Source organism: Meleagris gallopavo, chromosome 1, assembly GCF_000146605.3.
Source record: "Meleagris gallopavo isolate NT-WF06-2002-E0010 breed Aviagen turkey brand Nicholas breeding stock chromosome 1, Turkey_5.1, whole genome shotgun sequence".
NCBI classification, from domain to species: domain Eukaryota; kingdom Metazoa; phylum Chordata; class Aves; order Galliformes; family Phasianidae; genus Meleagris; species Meleagris gallopavo.
Genome location: NC_015011.2, coordinates 150,443,727 through 150,468,064, shown reverse-complemented (window position 1 = coordinate 150,468,064; position 24,338 = coordinate 150,443,727). Strand labels below are relative to the sequence as shown.

The following is a 24,338-nucleotide window of genomic DNA, read 5'->3' as shown; positions in this document are numbered from 1 at the left end:
GACTGTTTCTCAGCTTGTCTGTTTTCTGAAGTATTAAAACAAAACAAAACAAAAAAAGGTTTATTAACTGCTTTTGTATGCACTCTGTCCTTAGGATATATTACCTGCCAACACATAGTAATAGGTAAAAGAGTATAAAGTGCATCCTGTCTTGCAAACTATCAATAAAATTCAAAGTCCAAGTTGCAGTAAAATTTGTAAGTGGCTTGTACCCACTGACAAAATAAATACAATCCAGAGAATTCTAATAGGACAGCACCCAGCAATATCTTGAGTGAGTCTAGTTGCCAGTCAATTCAGAGCTAAAAAACTATTTTAGCAAAGCAATATAGCAGCATATTCTTGTCAATTAAGCCCAGAAAATGTAAATAAGAATATGAGAAAGCCAGCTCGTACTGGAATTAACAGAGTGGAGTGTGGTTTTGTTGTTTTTTTTGGGGGGACAAATAAGAGGATTATCCAAACGTAAGCTGAATTTCAGCAAATTTCTGCTACAGACACTGTAGTGCTGCCTCTCTCTGTTAGTATCCCAGATTATAAAGGTTGAGGCAGGAGTGGGCTAACCAGAAACCATCTGTTAAATGAGATAGCCGGAATGTGAATGCTTGCAAACCTAGAAAGTTCTTCATATTTAGGTACCAGATTTCAACACTACATTAATATTAGCTGATTTTACTGACCTTAAACTCGCAGTGCAATCAGTTTTTCCTAAGGCTTTCTGAACACCCGCTGATAAGCATTTCTTTGACTGAGTTATTTTTTCTCCCCATTGTAAATGTATGTCAATAACTGTGATTGGAAACATTTTTTTCTTCTGTTTTCATCAGATAGCCCTGCAGCACTTTGTCAGCTGCAGGTAGATGATGAGATCATTGCTATCAACGGCACAAAGGTTTCACAAATGAACAGCAGTCAGTGGGAAGAAGCGATCACTAGAGCACTAGAAACTGGAAACCTGGTCATGGATGTTAGACGATATGGAAAGAATGGTGAGTTGTTTCATAGGGCAGGTACAGTATGCTCTGTAAGGCAAATAAGCTTTGTCACTGCTGTACCTAACAGTTGAGTCTCCTTATTACCCTTACAGTAATCTGGTTAATTCTGATACGTATCTGATCTAAGTAGTTTGCTAGTGTGTCTGTTGCATTTTAACACAACTTGGCTTTTTTTAACTGCTCGTGCATTGGAAATGTTTTGGCAAGCATATCTACTAAACATTAATTTACTGACCTCTGTCTGGTGCTCTGACCTGTTTCTAAGAGGAGGTGTAGTTAATAAATAAATAAAATGTGCCACCAACACACAAGGGAATATGAAATTTCATTTTTTTCTGCCATACCACAAACCACAAAAATGACGAGGGGATTAGTTTCTAGAAAATAATTTTTAAAGCCCTTGTCCCTTAGTCTTCTTTCCTATTTTCTTCAGGGAGGGTTTTTGCTGTTATATGAGCTTGTAGTTGATATAGCTCCTCTGTGCTGTGGTTTTGATAGTTGACCCAAATATTGTGACGCTGTAGTCTCTCCAGAATGGTAGTACCATCCAGACTTCCATCCTAGCTGAACTTGTTGAGCTCTTCGAGCTTGTTGAGAATTTGATCAAGAGTTGGAAATGTGACTAGTGATTTAATTGAAAGTAGAACGTCAAAAAATTACTTTAGTGGGAAGTCAAGTAGAATAATTTACCAACAAGTGAGGGAAAAAAAAACAAAAAAAACAGTGGGGCAGGAAAAAGATGAGTAATGCCTAATGGCCTAAATTAAGAGTGAAAAATTGTTGCTTTTCAGAAAAGCTAACTTAATAAAACTTAGGGGAGGGGATTGGGTGAGGTGGTGTAATGGACACTAAATGAAGATGGTGATTTTTTTGTTTTTCCTTACCTTCATCAGTTTTTCTACCAGTTTAGACTACCTTTTTATTTTTTGCCCTGTGTGTTTCTTGAGTAGCTTGGACATGAAAATGACACTTCACTGGATAGTGTATGATTGAAACTGTACCTTGTGTGAGTAAAGTTGGAAGAACTTTCTCGATCCTTACTAATGCTGATGAAATAGTTTTCACTGAATACTAATTACTCTCTAATGTTGAACTGCTATAGTCTCATGTTAGCAGAATATTTGATGAATTCTTACATGGCTTCTAACTAACAATTGTATTTCTGGGGAAGGCGGTCTTCTCATAAATGCCCTTTGTCCTGTCTCCACAAATTCCATCTGATTTGTGTCTCTCCCTCTTTATGTGTTTCCTGTGTTATTTTAATGTGTTTTCACTAACTCCTGTTCTTTGACATGACTGTCTGTGTTAATTTCTTGATCTCCACATACCAAAAGACTGGGGCAAAGACCAGCCTTCCCTGCCACATGTAAGGCATAAAATCCTCAATCTCACCAGTATGGGTACCAACATTATAGGTACATCTGATAATAAGTGGATTGATGCAACTTCTGGAGAACGCGTATCAAGTGTCTCAACTATATCAACAAAAAGAGAATTCTCCAGCAGTCTTCAAAGTTCTGTGAGTGTGCATTTGAACAGTTTCGGGATTTGGGGGGAAGAAGTAAGTGAAAACTGATTGCCATGAGGAAGGGGAGAATGGAAAAGAAGAAAAGACCTTAGAAATCTTATTCTTAATTTGCATTGTTAATTCTAAGAAACATGCAGGTTTTTGCAAATACAATATTAAGATGCTCTGAGAACATTCTACTCTGTTCACGAATTTATGAAAAGTATTAAAATACTTGAAGATTATACTTCAACTAAAAGATATAGACTATTTATTCTTTAGAAAATCATATTACTTCCATTGTTAGTGTAAATGAATGTTGCAGTCCAGAGGAACAGTGAGTATGTGCTTTCAAATGACTGGCAAATAACTCCCAGCTTGCCAGTGGAGCAGCTGAAATGGAAGATCTTGGCTTCTGGTACTTTCTTGCAATATCAACTACCAGTTCATAGCTGGTCATTGATCTCTGCAAAAGCTTACAGTCATTTTATCATATAATCTACTCAGGAAGTTTTAGTTTTGTATGCTTCTGTTGAAGTTTTTATATTCTGAAATGTTTCAAGATATACAGTTCCTATCGGGGCACTGTTTAATTGAGTAACTTCTACAAATCTAATAAGCTTGAGCTCTGTTTTCTTTTGTTTCTTTTTCCAGGGTACAGGAACAAAATTGATAAATGGCATGCAAGGAGATCTTGGATCTAATGAACAAAGAGGTAAGCTACCATTGCTTTTCATCTTCTAATTGTATGGGTTTGGAGCAGGCACAGATACTAAACCTGTAATCATTACAAACTTTGTACAGTAGCTTAAGTGAGACCTTAATGAACTAAAAAGGTATCACAGATCTAATTGCATCCAAACTGGATGTAGCTGGCTTCCACAATATGCTGAGCAATTGGAGATCTGACAACAAGGAAGTGACAGATCCTCTGTCTCAGAATTAGTTGTTGTAAACTTGCTGTAGGGATAGGGATGAAAAAGCAAAAGAAGACACAGAATTTTTTATAATTGCTACTGCATCGTGTGAAGCCTGATTCAGTGTGAGTATCAGTTTATTTCACTGCTCTGGAATAGAGTGAAATGAGTATTGTGGATTTTCTATTTCATTTATGATGATTTTGGGAGGGGTGAGAGATGTTAGCAGTGGTTATTTTTATTGGTAGTTTTTTTTGTTGTTGTTGTTTATTTTTATTCCTGAAGGATGATATTGATGTTTCTGATATGAATAATAATTAGTTATGATGCTATGAACCATTATAATACTACCTGATGACAGTGAGAGAAATCAGGTATATAGACTTCCTAATGGAACAGAAATTAGTGTTTCATTGTATCTTGAATGTGCATGGTAATTTACAAGAGATCTGCCAAAAGGTCATTTGCCCTCTGGAGATGCCTTTCAGATGACGTTAAATTGTATTATTGTTATAGTGGACAATGTTAGATATTAAAATGAAATACTAATCAGTGTATGATGTAACCAACTAAAAACTGTATTTATTGCTGTGAAAGATTAGATTTTCTTTATTTCAGGGGCTTGTTTTTCTTTTTTAAATGACGTGGCTGTAGACTGGAGGTGTAATAAGCATTTGTTATCCAGTGATTATAGTCATTTAAAAGAAAAACAAAACAGCACTTCATTGATTTGTTTGTATTCTCTATATTTTTCAAATAGCATCTGAACCTATTTCTTTGAAAAACTTAAAAAGGCGGTCACAATTTTTTGAACAAGGTAAATCAAAGAGCTAACATTTCATGTACTTTCATGAAATTGTTCCTGCTGCACACTCTTCCTAACCATTCTGGTGTTGGGTACTCTGCCTCTTCAGCATTGTTTGCTACAGTTATCTTGAAGCAACGTAATTCATTTCCCTTCTTTCCCCAGGGTCATCAGGTTATTCTTACAATTCATGGGTCTACCTTTGTGGTAATGGGTCTTTGTGTGTTCTCTTATATTTATAGCTTTTTTTTTTAATCTCTTATGTTGTTCATATTTCTTTTATACACTGGGTTAAGAGCAAGATGGATAGCACTCTGTTCAGGTTTGCTACTACCTACAAAACAGAATATTGAACATTCTAGCAGAGTTGTTGTGCAGAATTCAAACAGCTGATATCAAAATACTTAACTCTGAATTTGAGTGTATTTGGAGTCGTAGCTGTGCACATTCTTCAAAATTGTTGGAAAGCAGCAGTAATCGACTCTCCACTATATGGTGAAGTCACTAGATCTTGAAAGGACCAGTATAAATTTTGAAATGAATCTTCTGGCCTTTGAAGATAAAATAAATAAATAAATAAAAATTAGGCACTCAATTTTGGTTTTGTAGGTTGCATTTTGGTGTTCTGCATGTCACAACTCACATACTTCCACTAATGTATGCCTAATACTGTCTTCAGACTACATATGCCTTGCTGTTTTATTGTAGCCTGAAAGTGAAATTCTGGCCCACTGGAAGTCTAGTGCGAATTTTGCCAAAGATTTAAGTGGAACCAGGACTTTGCCTCAGTGATAATGGCTTCCATTTGTTGAAAAGTGATATGTGAAGTGCTGCAACAAATACCTGTGTTTGTGGTTTTGTGATTCTGTTTGCTATATTGTATCTTTGATAAGGTGACATTCTGTTGTTGGTTGTTTGTGGCTTTTTTTTTTTTTAGGCTGACTCTGAAAATTGTGTTTGAATTGTATAGCAATACTTGTAGTATTTCACTTCTGATTGAGGGGAAGGAAAAGTTTATATTTTTAGAGTATGCACTCATTGCAGTTTTGCTTATTTTTTGATTTCTTTAACATACTGATATGAAAGAATTCTTTTTAAGCCTGTACAGGCTAGCATAGTCTTACAAGGATAAGATGAGAAGAGATGTCCTTTGTATCCTAAATTAAGGATTTTGTAATTTGTTGCATTTATACATTTTTTTTAAAGTGAAATTTGAACAGCTAAGTAACAAGGATACTAACAACAAACAAAAATAATTATGTAAGTGATGCTTGGGGAAGGATTACTCTTAATTTAGTGCTTCTCCACATTTTCTCAATTTTTAATATATCAGCACATTTAATAAAATAAAAAATATTTTTTAAGTAATCATTTTGGCGCACACTAAGACCAAGCATTATATCCTCAAATACTGTATGGTTTGAGGTGAATGGTGACAAGCTTAGCAAATTCACATGTACTTTGGAGAGCAGGAAAAAAGGGCAGTTGGAAACAGTCACCTACATTAGTTGAAAGCACCTGGTGTATTCTAAGCTCTAATAAGTGTGAATGAAGTAGGGTCAAATGCTTACTATTGAAGCAAAAATTTCATCTGAAGTTCAGACTTTCTACACTTGAATAGGTATTAAAGTAGTTAGTATTGTTCTAATAATTCCTATTTTTTTGTTGTTGTTTTTTTTGTTTTCCTTTCTACTCCCAAATCCCACAGGAGGCCCAGAGCCTGCAATGCCTGATGTAAGTAGTGTTTACAAACTACTAATTAGTTTTTTCTAGAAGTTGACTGCTTTATATTGCTTTTTTTTTTCTCACACTGCTTTAAAATTCCAATCAAATCAGAATACTGACACATTTAATGTATAAAACAGTGGTTGCCTACTGTCCCTTTGAGGAGACTGAATTAGGTTCTTAGTAATCTAAAACTGTAGTTCTTGTAATGGCTTTTATTTCTCATTTTAAATTAAAATGTAGAGTGTTGCTCACATGTAGTAAGAGTGTATTAATTCATTTCCATGCTGTGTTAGCTCCCAGTTCCATCCATTAGTGCTCCAAGTCGTCGGGTTTGGGATCAAGAAGAAGAACGAAAACGTCAGGAGAAATGGCAAAAGGAGCAGGATCGTTTATTGCAGGTAATGTTAATCTTTGTGAATTTTTGTGTGGTAAGCATTAGAGAAGAAAACTTCCCTTGACTTCTGTGACTCTTTCTGATGGCAGAAGGGGACTTTGAGATACATTTGCTGGGCTGCACAATCATATACACAATTTTTCAGAAAGAAAAGAGGGAAATGCATTAGTAAATTTCACAAAATCAAACCCAGACTGTATATTCATGACAGCCAGAAGTGCTCAGTCATCAGAAGGCTGATTTGCTCTCACTGGCAAAACAATTGACAACAAGGCGAGACCTAAGTCATCATTTTTGAATGTATGTTTTATTTTCTTGCAAGAAAATTCTCTAGGATGAGTTTTACCATCCATTCAAGACATTGGCTGCCTTCATCTCTGAATATAAAGCAGTGCCATGGTTAGATGCCTGCTAGTGTTCTAATGTTAAGCAGCTACTCAGTTGGAGTCAGCTTGGTTCCCAGGACCTCAGAAAGGCAAACCATCTGAACTAGTGCAAATCCACCTTGATAATCACATACCAGAGATGGTAGGAAAATGTTGCAAAAAGAAAGAGCAATGTTTGCTATCTTAAGATGATACACAAAAACCAAGCATGTGTTCCAGGATTGAGCAGGCTTATGCTTCACTGAGCTGAGGTCTTTACTGTAAGATCTATCTCTGGAAATTAAATTACGTATGTAAGGTCTGTTGGCTAGCAGAAGCATCAGTGAATCTCGTTTACTCTGTGCAAGCCGTCTTAAATAGCATTTAGGCATTCAGCAGTAAATCGTGATGACAAAATACAGTTTAACTATTCTCTTGCTTTTTGGATGTTTCAGCTATTGTCATTCCTTTTAGCTTTCAAAATCCACAAGGCAGGAGTTGTGACTTTATAAACATATTTGTGATACCTGTTATGACTTGGGTGCACAATTTGACATCTGGAGAGATGCCTTTGAGGTGTATAAACCTTGGCTTCTCTTTTATTGAGAATAATTGAATCCTTCTGCCATCACTTCTCCTTGTTTCCTTTTTTTGCACTTGAAAAGTTAAATTTAGCCATAGTAATAATGCTATTCCTCTTTCACATGATCTTATTACTTATTTAAAGACCAGAGAAAGGAAGCTAAGTCTTTATTTGCTAATTTCCACCATCTTAGAAGGAACTTTTGCAATCACTGCATATTTTGCTTTTCCCAAGACTCAACTGGTGGTTGACAAAAGCAGCCAAAATCGTTTACTGTGTACCTTGAGTAATGCCTTAAGACACTGCGTTGATTTCATATTAAAAGCAGTCATAGGAAAAAATTTGTAGGTCCAAAAATAGGCTCTTATTCAGATAAACTTTCCAGGAGACCAAATGTTCTTGCTGAAACCAAATTACTGCCTCATATTTCACTTGGTCATTGCTTTATATTTATCATATTACTCTGGCCAGTTCCAAGTTAAATATAATTACTCTGTAATCAAGAAATATTTTAGATAGCTTAGTTCCCAACTGAACAAAAATCAGCTGTAACGACAGGGAATACAGCAGATGTGAGGTCAGTTGTTATGAGACTTATCACGTAAGAAACCTAGATTCTCTGAAATTGATGAGTGAATTCCTTGTGATGGTATTTAAGCCAGAATGTCACTCATTTGTGGTTCGCATAATGTCCCTGAGGAGCGTGTTTATACCAAACACTAAATAAAGAGTAGAATATTTTAATGCAATTAAACCAAACTCCTTATTTGTGTGTTTAATTTCAATCTAACCTAACAGGAGAAATACAAACGGGAACAAGAAAAACTGAGGGAAGAATGGCTACGAGCTAAGCAAGAAGCAGAAAAAGAAAATTCCAAATATTTAGACGAGGTAAGCTGTGAGTATGGCGTCACTTTTGACTGTTCAGTTTCACGGTGGCTTCTTAAACTACTAGCGGGAAGATGTAAACATACAAATAATTATTTTGTTATGTCGTTTATCTCCTTGTTTTGGAACATAATTGCACCTAAAGCAAAATGATTGTCTATGACTTAATGGAGATTGGTAAAATGGAAAGAGGAAATAAAAATGCAAGGAGTTTGATTTCACTTCTTTCATCATGGATTTGCTAAGTAACTAACAGTTTTTTGTTTTCTAGCTGATGTTTGATTCACCTCTGTCCCTGGAAAGGTGATGGAACAGCTTGTGCTGGATACCATCTCCAGACAACTGGGAGAAAAGGAGGTTATCAGGAGTAGTCAGCATGGGTTCACCAAGGGGAGGTCGTGCTCGACCAACTTGGTGGCCTTCTATGATGCTGTCACATGCTGAGTTGATGGGGGAAGAGCGGTAGATGTAATCTACCTTGATTTTAGAAAGACGTTTGATACTGTCTCCCACGACATCCTTATAACAAAGCTGAGGAAGTGTGGGATAGATGAGTGGACAGTGAGGTGGGTTGAGAACTGGCTGACTGGCAGAGCGCAGAGGGTCGTCGTTGGTGGTGCAGAGTCTGTCTGGAGACCTGTAACCAGTGGTGTCCCCCAGGGGTCTGTGCTGGGTCCGGTCTTGTTCAACATCTTCATCAATGACCTTGATGAGGGGATAGTGGCCACCCTCAGCAAGTTTGCTGATGATACGAAGTTGGGAGGATTGGCTGACACGCCTGAAGGCTGTGCTGCCATTCAGCGAGACCTGGACAGGCTGGAGAGCTGGGCAGTAAGAAACCGGATGAGGTTCAACAAAAGCAAGTGTAGGGTCTTACACCTACGGAGGAATAATTGCATGCACCAATACAGGCTGGGGGATGAGCTGCTGGAGAGGAGCTCTGCAGAGAGGGACCTGGGCGTCCTGGTGGACGACAGGTTGGCCATGAGCCAGCAGTGTGCCCTCGTGGCCAAAAAGGCCAATGGCATTCTGGGGTGCATTAAGAAGAGCGTGTCCAGCAGGTCGAGGGAGGTGGATCCTCCCCTCTACTCTGCCCTGGTAAGGCCTCATCTGGAGTACTGTGTCCAGTTCTGGGCTCCCCAGTACAAAAAAGACAGGGATCTCTTGGAAAGAGTCCAGCGGAGGGCCACAAAGATGGTGAAGGGCCTGGAACATCTCCCCTATGAAGAAAGGCTAAGTGAACTGGGTCTGTTTAGCCTTGAGAAAAGACGACTGAGAGGGGACCTGATCCAGGTTTATAAATATCTGAGGTGTGGCGGCCATAGTGGTGAGGCCAGTCTCTTTTCAGTGGTACGTGGAGACAGGACAAGGGGAAACGGACATAAGCTGTAGCACAGGAAGTTTCGCACGAATGTGCGTAAGAACTTCTTCACGGTGAGGGTGACGGAGCACTGGAACAGGCTGCCCAGGGAGGTTGTGGAGTCTCCTTCTCTGGAGATATTCAAGTCTCGCCTGGACGCCTACCTGTGTGACCTGGTGTAGGGAACCTGCTTTGGCAGGGGGGTTGGTCTCGGTGATCTCTAGAGGTCCCTTCCAGCCCCTACAATTCTGTGATTCTGTAACAGTAAGGATATATTGCAAAATGTTACAAACTGTATGAATTATCGTGACAAGAATCAAATAGTCACCTTTATTGTATAATATTTACCTCTTAGTATTACATCTTGAAATTCTGCTTCAGCACTTGATCATTAGGTGTGTTTGTAACTTCCGGGCTGTTTGCTGGCGTTCAGTTTGTCCTATCTTTGGAGAATTTATGTATCAAATCAACTTCAGCTTTGCTATCATATGTTTTAAAACTTTGAATGTGTGTTGTTTCTATAGCTGCCTACTTTTTGGCTGCTTATGAGAACATAGGTTTTTTGCTGAGCATAGGAAGTGTCTGTGATACCTCTTCTCTTTTGCTACATGAGCATAGCTTCAGGCACCCCAGCCACATCAGCTGTGTTCATGTTGTCATGAGCATCAAGACTTTAAGGCTTAGGACTTCAATACTGAAAAAAACTTGTTAGAGCTGTTTGAAGACTTTGCTGTACAAGAATGTAAAACATTTCATTTAAAAAAATCATTAAAATTTTGGATGCACCAATCCTTAATTGGCAAAGAGTATTTGTTCTCTACAGTTAAAACTTATTTTCGCCACTGAAAGACCTTTTTCATGTTTGAGACAGATGTTAGTGGTAAGTCAGATACTTGCCTTTTAATGGCAGGAGAATGTAGGAGGCTGGGGGTTTCCTCCACATAATGATTCCTGTGAAATACATTGGTCAGGTACACACTTGCAGTGGCTATCTTAGGTAGGTCTCCAGTTTGGAAATTAAAAAATAAAAAATAAAAAATGTTGGGTATCATGAAGAGTTTTTTTTCGGTGAGGATTTAAGTGGAGATGGAATAGAAAGTAAAAAGTTCTAGAAATCAGAATGTTTCACATACTTGTGGACACACTGCCCGTGATGCTTGCTAAGGCTGCTGTGTGGAATGAAGCTCATGCATTAGAAAAATGTGCCAGCAGGCACACATTCAAGAAGAAACCAAAGTACACCCTGTCTCTTGCATTTGAGAGTATCTGGGATGTTTTTTACACCAGACTTCCCATGTAGAATAATCTTTTCTGATTCAGCAATCTGCTTTAAAAAAACAAACAAACAAACAAAACCCAACACACAGAGCTCCATCCCCTAAAAAACGTTATTTCTTTTATCTGCCACAGGAACAAACTGTTATAACCTCAAACATGATCACAGTCTCTGCACGAGCTCCATCTGCCTCCAGCTGGAGGGCAAGCCCTGAAGTGAGTACTCCTGAGGAGCCAGAAGGAGATGGAGGAAGTGAGCTGGCAGCACACTTGCTGGCCAAGGAAGAAGAAAGGAGGCTTCAGGAGGAAGAAGCAGCAGCTCTGCGTGCTGAGCGAGAAAGGGAACACCAGGAACTAGAGCTTGAGAGACAACGCAAAGAGAGGGAACAGCAGTATGAGCAGAGACAGTGGGCGGAGATGGAAGAGCAGAGGCGGCAGGCGGAGATGGAGGAACAGAGGCAGCAAGCAGAAAGGCAGAGGGAAATGTCAGTGGAGACATCTCAGTACCAAAGGTCTGTGCTTGGGATGAACTCTCCCTTTCACATAAAAATTGAAATACCTTTCCAAATGGAGTTCATGTGTTGAATATGTGCATTCATGTCAGGTTCATATTGTAGATTTATCAGTGCAAGACACTACATGATAACCTAACCATCTTGTAGTTCAGCAGTAAAATAGTAAAGCTATCCCAGTTTTGCCATCCTTTGCTCATTGTGTAAGCACGATCATAATTACAGGTGACTGAGTTGGCATAATTTGATCCCCACCATTCTTTAGACCCTTTTGTTGCAAACCACTTCTTCACCTTGTGCAGACCAGTTTTCTTTTGTGCTCTAATAGTATAGAAATAATTGCACATTCATTTTTGCATTTCAACTGAGGGAAGAGATTTAGAAGTGAATGGATGATAACTTAAAATTCTGCAGCCTGACTGCCAGTGCTCATTGCTATAAATGATATTGTATTACACAGAGCATCCTGCTGAGACTGAATAAAATGCTATTCTTTCTTTTTATAGTAGAAGAATCAGGTGTAAGATGAAGTCGTCCCTCTTGAATGGAGTGCTCTATTAACCCACTTCTGCTCATTTTTAAATAGATACAGATAAAGTAATTGTCACCAAATCAAAGATGACCTGAAGCACTTAATATGAAGATTTGTAAGAACTCCAGTGTAAGATTGAGAGCCAATAGCTCAAAAATACAGGGCTTTCGGAAAAAATATCAAGTTAACTCTTTTCTAACAAAGGCATGACTGATCTTTATAGATTCCTCTATCATTTTAGTTCAACAGTGCAAAAGTAAGGTTTAGTTGTGCCTGTGTGCTAATTTCTCAATGAAAAGCATCGTCATGTATGAGTTAGAAAATACTGGCTTAGGTATCGTACTGTGTTGGAAATATCCACTTTGGGCATATTTATCCTTGAGCATTAAAGTGTTTCTTCCATTACCACCTTCATCAGCTTGCTTAAAATTAATAAATAAAATAGTTTATAAATGCAAATTTTTGCATGGAAGTTTTCCAACTACTGCTTCAAGTATCACAGGAGATTAATCTGTCTGAAAGATTAAAGTAGTATCTTTTCCTTGTTTCTTGTGCATTTAGCTTACTGCCTTGCATACAGCAAGCTTGACTGTTTCCCTTGAGGATTTTTCCCTTTTTTTGTACAAGCAGTAAAAGATGACTGAAGATAACACATGGTATTAAGTTACATCTTAGGAGAAAAAAATACGATTCTAAAATTGCTGGGGAGACTGTGAGATCTGGACTTTCTTTAGCTCATGGTGAATTACTTCTGCTAAGCAAAGCAGAGGCTTGGCTGTTACAATTGGTTATTCTTGGCAGCTGCACCAGGGTATCTCTATAGTTTAGCTTGCTCCATTTGCAAGATAACAAGGCATTGTGCAGTAACTTGTAAAGCTGCTGATATCTGCATATCTAAATCCTTGATATATGCTTCAGTCTCAGGGGATATGATTACTTCTGAGGTTGCTGCAAAAGGATGCGTGTTGCTAAACAAGGATGGCTGTGCTGAGTAGTAAAGGAATAAGTTCAATCAAACTGGAATTCAAAGTAACTAGTGCTAAGTGCTTCCATTACAGTGATATCCAAAGATTTGGCTTGAAATCTGAAATACTGCATAACTGTACGTAAAAGCATGATGCTGCAGAGAGCTGATAGCTGATACTCAGCTGATGGCAGAGCATTGAGACTAAGGACAAGCAACAGGAAGAACTTTGTAGAAGTTAGCAGATGTTACTCTATGGATTACAGTCTGCAGCCATGAAATTTGCCAGAATATGCATCTAATTCTTGGAGAACTTCTGTGTTTGGACAAAGCTTATCTTCTGGCTTTGAAATAGATGAGATAATCACTCATATTGATATTTTTTCAGTGTCCTAGTCTGTTTTTAATCTTCTCCCTCGTGTTTTCACATTTGATTAACATCTGAACTTTGTATTTTCTGTATGTATATATTATTAGTTCAATTTTGAGATTGTTTTAATAGATAATTGCTTTTATCTGTTGCTTCTAGACATTATGAGCGCTATGAAGTATCTAAAACAACAGAGAACCAACCTGGCCAACATCTCATTGACAGGTGAGAAGTGCAATCAATATATAGGTCAAAATATCTTCTGCAATACGTTTTAAGCATTTAGGCATGTAGAAGTTTCTACTCCTCACTTACAAAAAGGTAATTTCGGGCTATTTTTCTAACAGCCTTTCTTTTTCCAGCTTCTTTTTTTTGTTGTATTTCTGACTGATAAAATTAAGACTTCTTAGATCTTTGTGTTTCTGGAGGCTTTTGTTTGTTTTCTTAAGGATCTTTTTTCAATATTTTTCTCAGGAAATATTTATAGTTCTATGTATATCTATGTACATCAAGATAGAGGGATTTTTTGTTTGTTTGTTTTTAAATAGGCGTTATGAACGCTATGAATCTTCCAAAACCATAGAGGAGCGACCTGGTCAGTCATTTTCTGACAGGTATGTGTGATACTGAATTTCAGCATAGATGGTGGTGATATAGGATCATAGAATATTATGAGTTGAAGGCACGCATAAGGATCACCCTTCACTGTCTTCATAGCCCCCCTTTGGACACTCTCTGATAGTTCTGTGTCTTTCATATGTTGTGAAACCCAACCCTGTCCCCAGTGCTGGAGGTAAGGCTGCACAGCACAGTGCAGAGTGAGACTCTATGTGTCAGAAATCCTTGAAACTTCTGATCAGTTTTGGCCATTGGCAGCTGCTGCAGCTCTTATGGTCTGTTTTTGTATTGAGAAAACAAGCAACCAAACTCTTGGCAATTACATGCTGTGCTGTAAACAAGAGTTAGTCAGTCAGTCAGGATTTTACTGGGAGAAGCAGAACTATAAGGAAGTAAATATGTGGGTGGCATTGGACATACCTGTCTGGAAAACAATTTCTTGATTATTTCATAGTGTGCTGTACAAATTAAGGTGCAGTCATCCCAATGAAGACTGTGAAACTTTCAGACAGCGAGGGAAGGATGTGACAGGCAGCAGCAGCATATTTATCAGGATGTGATGATAAATGTGCCACCTGCTAAATGTGCCTTCTTTTGTTTTTTTTCCTATATTCTTTTCTACAGAATGTACTAGCTGATGCAGGTTCCCTGGATCTTTTGAATAGACAGCTTTTCTTCTAGCTTTTATGTTTTGGGCTATGGTGCGCATTTAGTTGATTTTTACTGTTGGAATAAGCATGCCTTATTACATAAAGAGGAGCCCCAGATTTTACAAGGAACCCATAATGAATTTATCTGTATATCTAATTTCAGAAGCTGCATGCACTAGATAGTTATCTCTTGCGTATGTGTATGGGGAAGACACTCAAGCGCTTAAAATCAGCCCAGACAAGGTCAACCTGCTCTTTGATATCCTGCTCAATACAAACTGCTGTGCATTCATTGCATATGTCCCAAAGATAGAAAAAATAATCAAAATCTGGGGAAGTAAAAAGTTTGGTGCAAATTGTTTATGCATCCTTTGTCTGCAGTCAAAGGACAAGACTCCCTCAGTCTATTCTTATGCATCCAGTACTGTACTCATAAGCACACTGCAGTAGCAGCTTTGAGCTGTGTATCAAGAAAAGACTTCTGTTCCTTTCTGAAGTGTTTTAAACAAGAAGTCTGGATGTGTTACTTCAGACTAATAATATAGCACAGAGGTGTTGCTGAAGATCATGTGTAAAGTCAGAAACCCAGCTTTTTGCTCTTTCTCTTCCTATATAGAGAATGGCATCTCTTGGCTAAAACTCATTAAAAAATTATGCTGCTGGGTATTAATCAGTGAGTAATAAGTTTCCTGAGAACAATCTGAGTGCAGTGTTTGAGGAGGTATTTAACTTACAGTCTAGTGGTGTGTGCTGAAGTGTGATTTAAGTTACTCATGAAGTTGAATCATTTATGAACTTGCTTTTAAAGTTATTGCTTCTTGACTATACTCTTTGGAGAGCTTCCACAGGGAAGGGACTTTGCTTTGAACATACTTTTGGTTAAGCAAATACAATGATCAGACCCTGATATTTTCACTTGAAGCATTGGGAATGTTCAATACTTGATTTCAGCTTTCAGTATATGGTTACCTATGTTGTGCAATACTGGCACCTCTTTTGACACTTGTATATCCTGTTAGTCTTTGGTTTTTGATTGTTCACCTGATTGGTTTTTATTGCAAGCATTTTATGAGAAGGACACTGAAAGAAAGGAGCTGTGTATCTGTAATCTGCACCAAGATCTTTACCCTTCTTGGCTGAGTGAATATTTTCTGTATCTTTAGGAATAAATCCAAGTCAATTTCAGAGCTGAATGACTTCAATGCAAACAGAAATAGTAAGTATTTAATTTATATTATTTTTTATACTTATTTTTAAAACAGGTATATCAGGAGCACTTATCCTAAGAAAATTAATTAGCAAAGTACTATGACACAATATAGTTAAGCTCTAAAAACAAGAGGGTATTCATACCATCAACTGGATAAATATGATTAACTCCTGTCTTGAAGTAGTGCTGATTGCAGAGAGATCTTAGATGCTGAAGTTTTAGATGATTGAAAGCGCAGAAGATGAAAACTTATCATGCCTGTGTATAATTGAAAATGCTTGTTCTCCTGACATGTTGACTCAGCTTGGTATGTGCAGTTTTTTTTTATTGACTGATGTTTTCAATACGTTTGCCATTTTCAACTTTTGTTAGCTTAAAAATAGCACAAATGAAAATCAGCTCTTGATACTGTCATAGTGGCAAAGCATATTCCTGGACTGTGCTTTGTTGCTGCCTTTCTTGAGTTATCCATCAGTTGTTACTGCTTTTCTAGAGTGAGGAAGACTTTCTAAGTATTATAAAGTAAAAAATTTCTGAAAGCTACACTTATGTCTAAAACACGGTTAGTAAAGGTAAATGGTGCCTTAGAGGAAATATTGTAAATGGACAGCATTGCTTTCACACGTTAAAGCTTAATCATTGAAAGTAATGGGAGAATACACTTCCACAGTATTTTATAATGGTAATGGATGGCAATAAAATTAAGAGCGCATCTGTAATCAGAGCAGTATTGAAATTTAAATTGAAGTGACTTACTGTTGAGTAACTTTCTTAATTAAATGATTTTACTGTGAGAGATAATTACTGGGTTTAGAAAATAAAGAAAAAAATGTTGTCCTCTAACTGTCAACAGAGATGAGAGAAAGAGGACTTGTTGCTTTCCTCTTTCAAAAATTCAAACAGCTATTGAAAGGTCTTTTACTGCATAATCTCATTTCCACTGGTTAGTTACCACAGCATCCAAGTAATAGACATTCTGTATTAATTTTTTTATATAGACATATACACAAATGTAGAAAGAAGCTTGAGAATGTGATGATGAATGCTTCTGGAGTTGTACTTGGAGTGCTATATGCTTGACAATTGCTTTTGTGCCTGTGTCTTGTCCTAACAGGTACTCAGAGCAAGCATTCAGAGAGGTCTTGGAACACGAATGAGTCACAGAAGGGGTCTCAGAAGGAGCACAACCTGTCTGCAGCAGAGTTAGAGAGGCAACAAATCCTTCAGGAAATGAGGAAGAAAACATCTCTACACACAGACAGCAGCTGGATTAGGCAACGCAGTTCCAGTGTGCATAAGGAGCCAATCAGTCTATACAGCAGTAGTATGAGGAGGTAGGAATCATGTTAAAAATTAACTTTGTCTCTCATTAATCATGTCTGCAATTAACTGTTGATTTCTTGGCTGATATAACAGCACTGGAAATCAGCAGTACTGACAGATATGCTTAAGAATTTCAGTAAAATAATTTATTGTGGAAATTGTTGTAGCTGAAAAATATAACACTGTAACACAGAAGTATTGGATCAGAAAGTCTCGAGTTCATTTCTTTCTGTAAGTAATGTATGAATGTTGGGTTTGTCACTTAGGAAACACCTGAGTTATCAGTCAGGAGAATGTTTGGCTAATGGGCCAGCACCTTCTTCATAGACGATGTGGCTGTCCAGCCTACATGGATTGTTATTTTCAATCTGGTATCCCTTAAAGACTACAAAAACAACCCACTAACTGAGGTCTGTTGCTGAGGATTCTGGCATAGTTCACTCTTACAAGGCTGCAGCAAAGAGTGTTTTACTCTTACTCTGCAGACATTAAGTGCCACCTCTCCTTCACCTCTATTTTTTTTATTCCTGGAGACTAGGACTGAACACAAAGGATAATTTGCAATTCAAATATTAAAGTTGGTGTGTTTAGAATACCCTCAAGATGACTAGACAAATATATTCATGCTAGAAAATCTTAAAAATCATAAGATATTTTTCCGTTTTGAAATCAGAATATAGCTCTTCTGCTTCAGCTGTACTGCCATTTACATCTGTATATGTATCTGTGTTACAGAGGGGAGTCTTTGGACAATCTTGATTCTTCAAGAACAAGCTCATGGAGGCACCACTCGAGGTTGAACCAGTCCTCCTCCACTTCATCCCTGTCCTCTAATCAGGATCACAGCCGCCCAGTGTCCACTTCAAACCGGGCCTACATGTGCACTCCTTCCTCTGCCAAAGCACCTTCTGTGACCACCTCTGTGAGAGCCCCACCTGCATCCCAGGCAGCCCCCCGGGTGCAATCTCCTGTTTCTGCTTCCCAGCCAGGGTCGCAGATGCGCAGCAGGTGAGTAGGTGCCCTTCAGCTGGGAAGACACACATGTTAGGCTGTGCTGAAGAGCGGACTCTGTAGATGCGGTGTTCTGCAGCAGCATTTACATAATGTTAATTAACAAGTCTGAAAAGCACCTGCAGTTTTCTTGCTGAATGGGACAGTGGAACTGCAGGCTGGTATGACTTCCCTGCTCAGGTCATACAGAAAATTCCTCAGGTTTGTCATCAGTGCTTCACATAGGTTAAGAAAAATGAACTGGAATAATAAATCTCCAATCTCATAGCTGTATGCTGGTTACCAAAATACTTAGTAAAACCTACTCCAGTTGGCATTTCTGATATTTATTTCCTGAGGTGTGTTTTAAAAGCAGATTCCTCAAACCCACACTTTATGACTGTCATCTTCATTTCTCCTCCCCTCTTCCTGGCATATGGTCCATCTCATCTCAGTGAGCACTCAGGAATGCTCATAATCCAATTACAGACTAGGATGGTTGGTTTTTTTCATCTTGGAGGAGAAAGCAAGGATTGCAATGTATTTTGAAACAAAGTGTAACTTAGTTGTGATAGATAGCTCTGCTCTTTTATATACTTGAAACATTTTAAAAACACCTTGAGGTAAGATCATCCACATGCAATTACATATATTATATTTAACAGCACTGTAAACACAGCTACACTAACTCTTAGACTCTCAGACACTTTTTGATAAATTGTCTTTAAAAAAAAAAGATTTTTACATTCTTTTTAATGTAAAAAAATGACCTACTTAAACGTGTGCTTATCTTGTTCTCATTTCCATTTTCTGATTTGCTAACAGTTCGGTAGATCTAAGGAAATCTACCTCTGTATGGCTCATGTTCAAAGAGTTGAGATAATTCTGTATATTCAGGACTAGCCTCCTGTTATCTAACAAGGTGCAGATGGTAGGACTTGGTGGGAATGCTTGCTAAAACGTAGCCTTCAGGATGATCTTCTGCAAATAAGAAACGAGGTAGGAACAGAAAAGCAGTCTGCTTTTACTCTCTAAATGTAATGTAGTTTCAAGTTTATTTGTAGAAGGTATTTTATACAATGAAATCTCTCCCAGGAATGTGACAAACTTCTTCATCTGTTCCTATGTAACTTTGATCTTAATTATAACACTTCAGATTTCCCTATAATATAATAATATTCCTCTTCAATTTATTTTCCTTGAGCAGCTTAGTAGTCCACTTTTTGCCAGCATGTTTTTGTTTTTAATCTCAAGAAATCTTTAACTTTTCTCTTTTAAACCTTTTCAAGCTGGTTTTAAGGATTTTTGTTCTGTATCTAGGTCAGTCAGTGGGAAGAAAATCTGTTCATACTGTAATAACGTTCTGGGCAAAGGAGCAGCCATGATCATTGAGTCTCTTGGTCTTTGTTATCATTTACATTGTTTTAAGGTGAGAGCTGGGAATAAAGCTGTGAAGAAACAGGAACTAATCAGAAGCACGCATGGCTACTCAATGTTATACTCACAGGGGCTCTACTAAAATCACCTGCTTTGCCTTCTACTCTGAAGTGTGTTACCTGCAGATTTCCATGAGGCAGTCCTATCTGCAGGCATTTAGCACTCAAAGTTAATGAGAAGGAATGTTGACTGTAAGACCACATTTCTTTCTTAGAATTGACAACAAAAAATCCCATCTCCTAGAGAAATCAGCGTGGGGCAAACACAGGAGAGTAAATGCCTTCTGCAAAGGTTGTAAAAGTGCTTGTAATTCCTCTGTCTGAGGACTGAATGAGGAATTACTCTGCTGTGGAGGTGCCATCTAACCTTGCATTTTCCATGGCTTTAATAAAACCCTCTCTGTGCCTCACTCAATTATCAGGAGTATTGAAAGAGGTTGACTCAAAGATATTCTTAGTGCTGCCCAATGTGGATAGTAGTCAGTAGAGGCTGGTCTTCACTCCATGCCTCCAGAACATGTATTCTGGACAATGGGTCTGCTTACGTAAGGCAATCAGAAATTTTTTCTAAAATGTCTTAAGATTAAGTGAACGATTTGCCATTCATGAAATTCATTTCTATTTAAGCAGACATGTTTTGAGTAGACAGTTATTTTCATAAATTCAGTAAGGATAGTGTTAGTCTTTTCAGAAGTGGTTCATATCCATAGCAAAGGTTTATTCAGCCACGTTAGATAAATTGTTTAGTGTTAGCATGAAAGCTATCTAGCCCTTTATTAGTGTGTTAAAGAAAAATGAAATTGTCCCTTCTTTCCGCATAAAAACTTGTTTCTGTGATGCAAAATCAGGAAACTGTGGGACACACAAGTTTGAGTGCCAAAGGACTGAGGACCTCAGCACACGTGCTGCCATATGGAAGTCTGAGAGAAGCACACTCAGGTGTTCTGTGTCAAAATCATTGTTTCCATGTAGGCAACAAATTCTTCCTTGTTGAGCTAGCTTTCAGAGAAACTGAAGTTCAAATTCAATTTAATGAACTAATCTCTAAATGGTGTCTAGTCTTTCTTTGCTTAGTTGGTGTATCTCTATCTGTTGTCCAGTCCTCGCCTTAAGATACTTCCTGACTATCTTGCATTGCATTTCAGTCCACTAACTGTTACACGTTTGCTTCTAGTGATTGTGGGTTTATGGCTCAAGCCTTGCTGGATTTAATCCAAGCTCCTTTTGAAGAATTGTTTCTTCAGTATTTTGTAAGGAGTTGCTAATTACTCATCTGTCATGCAGTGCGTTGCCTGTGAATGTGACCTTGGGGGATCCCGCTCTGGAGCTGAAGTCAGGATCCGAAACAACAAACTCTTCTGCAACGACTGCTATCTCAGATTTAAAAGTAAGGCAGCTTGACAGCAGCGTGCATGACTATGGTTGTTCTTGGTGCTGTGAAACTTCAAGTGTTTGTATAGCTGAACCAGTTGATAGCTTTTCTGTTTTATTTCACATTGCTGTGTTAATGAATGTTCAGAAAGGTTTGATTGCCAATTTCTGTCTTCTGTAGGGTAGCCATTCTGAACTTCTAATGTCCTAGTAGCTCTTTTTACCACCTTGTTATTGAGCATTTTCAAACACAACACAGTGTAGTCATCTTGCTTTCTTCATAGATCTGAGAAAATGGTGTCAAGGAGCTGTAAGTTGCTGAGCAGTCTTCTCTTGATAGCAGAGGAGTCTTCCTGAAAAACTGTCTACTTTGATTAAAAAAAAAGTAATTTGAGTATGTATTTAGTTCAATCCTAGCATGTAATTGGAAAGATATTAATTTATCCTATGCAGGTGGCACAAATGCTGCTTTCTTTTTGCGATGCTATTATTATTTGAATTATAGGTCTGTGATTGGTTATTCATTTAGGTACAAGTTCAGCAGGAATTGGTTTACTTACAGATCTTAATTAAAAGGTGCAGTATGTATTTTTTCCTTTATTATAATTTGCAGAATTCTGATTTACTGGAGCATGATGTTAAGGCTTTGAATAATAATGGTGGTGTTTTTTTCTGCTGTCATATGAGATGGTAGACAATCTCCTAGTTTTGAGAAGCCTCTGGAATTTTATATTACTCTACTTTTAGAGTTATATACTCTACTTAGAAAGTAAGGAATTATTTAAAGTGATTAAATTCAGCTAATGGAAAGGGCTTCTGAATGACTTCCTGGGAAACATGTGCGTGTTTCTACATGAGCTGGCACATTTTTCTCACTGTGGTCCAGAAGGCAGTGGAGGGAGCAGATACTCATGCTACAACACATGAGCAGGACTTGGGCATCTGCTGGTTTAGAACCCGGCTCAGAAAAAGAAAAATGTTGCATCTGATGCTTTTGCTGTTTTCAGGCTCTTTCTGGCTTGCAGGAGAAGGAAAATTTGCCTGCACCACAGAAATAATTGTGTGGTGCTGAAAAGAAAAAAACCCACTACTTGATGCTACTGGTGCATTCACAGAGGCTAACATTAGGTGCAGGGAAACCTCTGTGATCAGTGGAAAGAAGAAGAAAGTCATTACCTTCCCTCTGAAGGTGATCCAGAGCACTGGTCAGATCTCTCCAAATTGCTTTTCAGAGAAAGTCTTTTTGTTGAGAACAAAACCATGCCAAAGTGACCATGTTCCTCTCTAAGGCACCCAAATGTGTGAGCAATTCAGTCTGGAGCCTGCTCATGTCATTTTAGCTTTCCTTTTCTTTTGTATGCAAAACTTCTGGATGAGTTTGATAAGTTTGAAACTGAAAGGAGTCTTTTTATTTAGTCCCTGATATGGTAGCATTTTGTGATGACAGTAACCAAAAAATTTATCCCAGATCAAGTGCAATTTAGTCTCTCTCCGACATTATAGCTTATAAACTCACGATGTTGAGTAGCCTTTCAGGAGCAAAGTTAATCTGTGAGAAGTGGTTGTATACCCTTCCCGTCAGACTGCATCTTCCTGGGTGAGTGGGCACCTCAAAAAATAAGTTAGCCAATGGGAACTTGTTGGTAGAGAATGAAAGAGTAAAATTAGTGTTTTGAACAATACAAAGGCCAGCTGTGTAAGTACTGCCATGAGAATATGTACTGGCAATGCAGCACTGGTGTGTAATGCAGATAACTTTGCAGATTAGTACTTCATGACACCTTTTCTGATGATTCATTATTTTGAAACATGAATGTACTGGCCAGAGGCTTTGAAAAATTGTAAGATTAGTAATATTTGCAATGTAATTTTATGGTTTGTTTGCACAATTTTATGTTGATTTTATGTTTTAATCTTGTAAAATTGTGGTGAAAAACTGATGTGTTGGCAGATGCCCTTAAATATGTGCAGAGAGACTGGATAAGAAACTTTTAAAACATATATATTGCTATAATTATTTAGGAAATCTTAATTGAATTGTTGAAGGGTAAATTTAGGAGAAAAAAAGAAAAAAGTGAACCTGTCTTTGTGTTAATACCAAAAACAATTCCTTAAAACCTGGGTAAGGTGCGTGTTCTGTGGAAAGTTATTTGGCCTTAAATATTTGCTGTGCTGTAGTTGGATTAAGCTCAAATTTGTATTGTTTATGACATTTGGCTTGCTAGACTCAGAATGTATGCCTTACTATGTGTTACAGCTTTTAATAGATATGGTAATACCATTATCTGACAACTTTTAGGTGGAAACTTGAATTTTCGTCACTATGATTCTTCAGTAGCAAGAATTTAATTAGTTTCTTCTGTTTCTCTCTTAACAGCTGGACAACCAACCTCCATGTGAAGCAAACCTAGATATAAAACCACTGTTGCAGACAGAAGAAGAGGTGATTGCTGCTGATGTAGATCTATAAATATATATATTGTGTGTGTGTGTTTTCTAAAAGTAACTCTTTTGCTTGCCTAGTCTTCATAGCAATGCATTATATTCTTCATATAACTGTATTTTTATTTATGATAAAGTAATTGCAGTAAGGAAGTATCTGAGGAAAATGCTTTCACTTTTTCAGCTTTAAGTACTGAAAGCACAAGGGAGAATAAGTATATTTTCAGTAATAACTTCAAAATATTTTTGAGGCTTATAATCAACTAGCTGACTTTCCAATGGTATATGAAGAGGGTATTTTGTTTCTAAGCTCTTGAAATGAGCATTAGAGAAATACTTAATATAAATATATATTTGCAATTGCTGTCTTTATTTTTGACATATACTGAAAGTGAATTCTCTAGGTTAATATGAAGCTGCGTTTAAATGCACACAAATGTGTTTGCTTTCCATACGCTGGTTTCTAAAATTGTGCTTTTTTGAAACAAATACAAAGAATTACCTGTTTGCTCAGTGGTGAAGGCATAATATTCCATGAAATCCACTTAAGGGGAAAGAATTCTCTTTTTCCTTTTGAAAAATGTAACTATCACTTTTTCCCTCCTCAAACTAGGTGAAGAATGGTTGTTGAATTACAGTATATTTGTAAATAAAATTTCTGATGTTGCATTTATTAGAAGCTTATTTTCTTTCTTTCTAACAAAATGTATTGGTAACGTGTTAAGCTGAATTTGTTTGAATATTGTCCTGGGACATCATTTTAAATGCAATTTAGGCTTAAAATGCCACCCTAAATATGTGTAAGAACAATAGTTATTGCTTTTCTCTCTTCACTTCTGGTAGTAGACTTCTAAATTTATACGTACTTCTGCTTTCAAACTTCTTGTGCTCTTTCTCTTCAGCTTTTAATGTTAGTGATGACACTGGTTCTTTGTCCTGTGTCCCTAAAATAGGATAATCAGAAGAGATGGAAGTTACCTGGGGTTTTCTAGCTGTGAGTAGAAATGAGGCACTGAAAATATTCTGGGTTAGATTCTGCAGCTTCTGAAAATACATCTCAAAAGAGCCTTAGGGGTTTTTCATCAGTGGCTCCTAGATTGTAT

General features: G+C 37.6%; 1 protein-coding gene across 1 annotated transcript in view; it reads left to right on the top strand.

Annotated features, from left to right (window-relative positions):
- The window catches only part of LMO7 (LIM domain 7), a 91,982-nt gene extending 68,074 nt beyond the window's left edge, over positions 1–23,908 (top strand). The window contains 16 exon segments of the mRNA XM_031557830.1: positions 828–989; positions 2,330–2,514; positions 3,157–3,217; positions 4,180–4,236; positions 5,933–5,958; positions 6,246–6,350; positions 8,093–8,185; positions 10,953–11,329; positions 13,355–13,420; positions 13,744–13,809; positions 15,627–15,679; positions 16,788–17,007; positions 17,732–18,004; positions 19,307–19,415; positions 20,707–20,809; positions 23,171–23,908. Coding sequence (XP_031413690.1) covers positions 828–989; positions 2,330–2,514; positions 3,157–3,217; positions 4,180–4,236; positions 5,933–5,958; positions 6,246–6,350; positions 8,093–8,185; positions 10,953–11,329; positions 13,355–13,420; positions 13,744–13,809; positions 15,627–15,679; positions 16,788–17,007; positions 17,732–18,004; positions 19,307–19,415; positions 20,707–20,809; positions 23,171–23,193 — 1,979 coding nt within the window. The 3' untranslated portion in view covers positions 23,194–23,908.
- Positions 23,909–24,338: the final 430 nt, after the last annotated feature.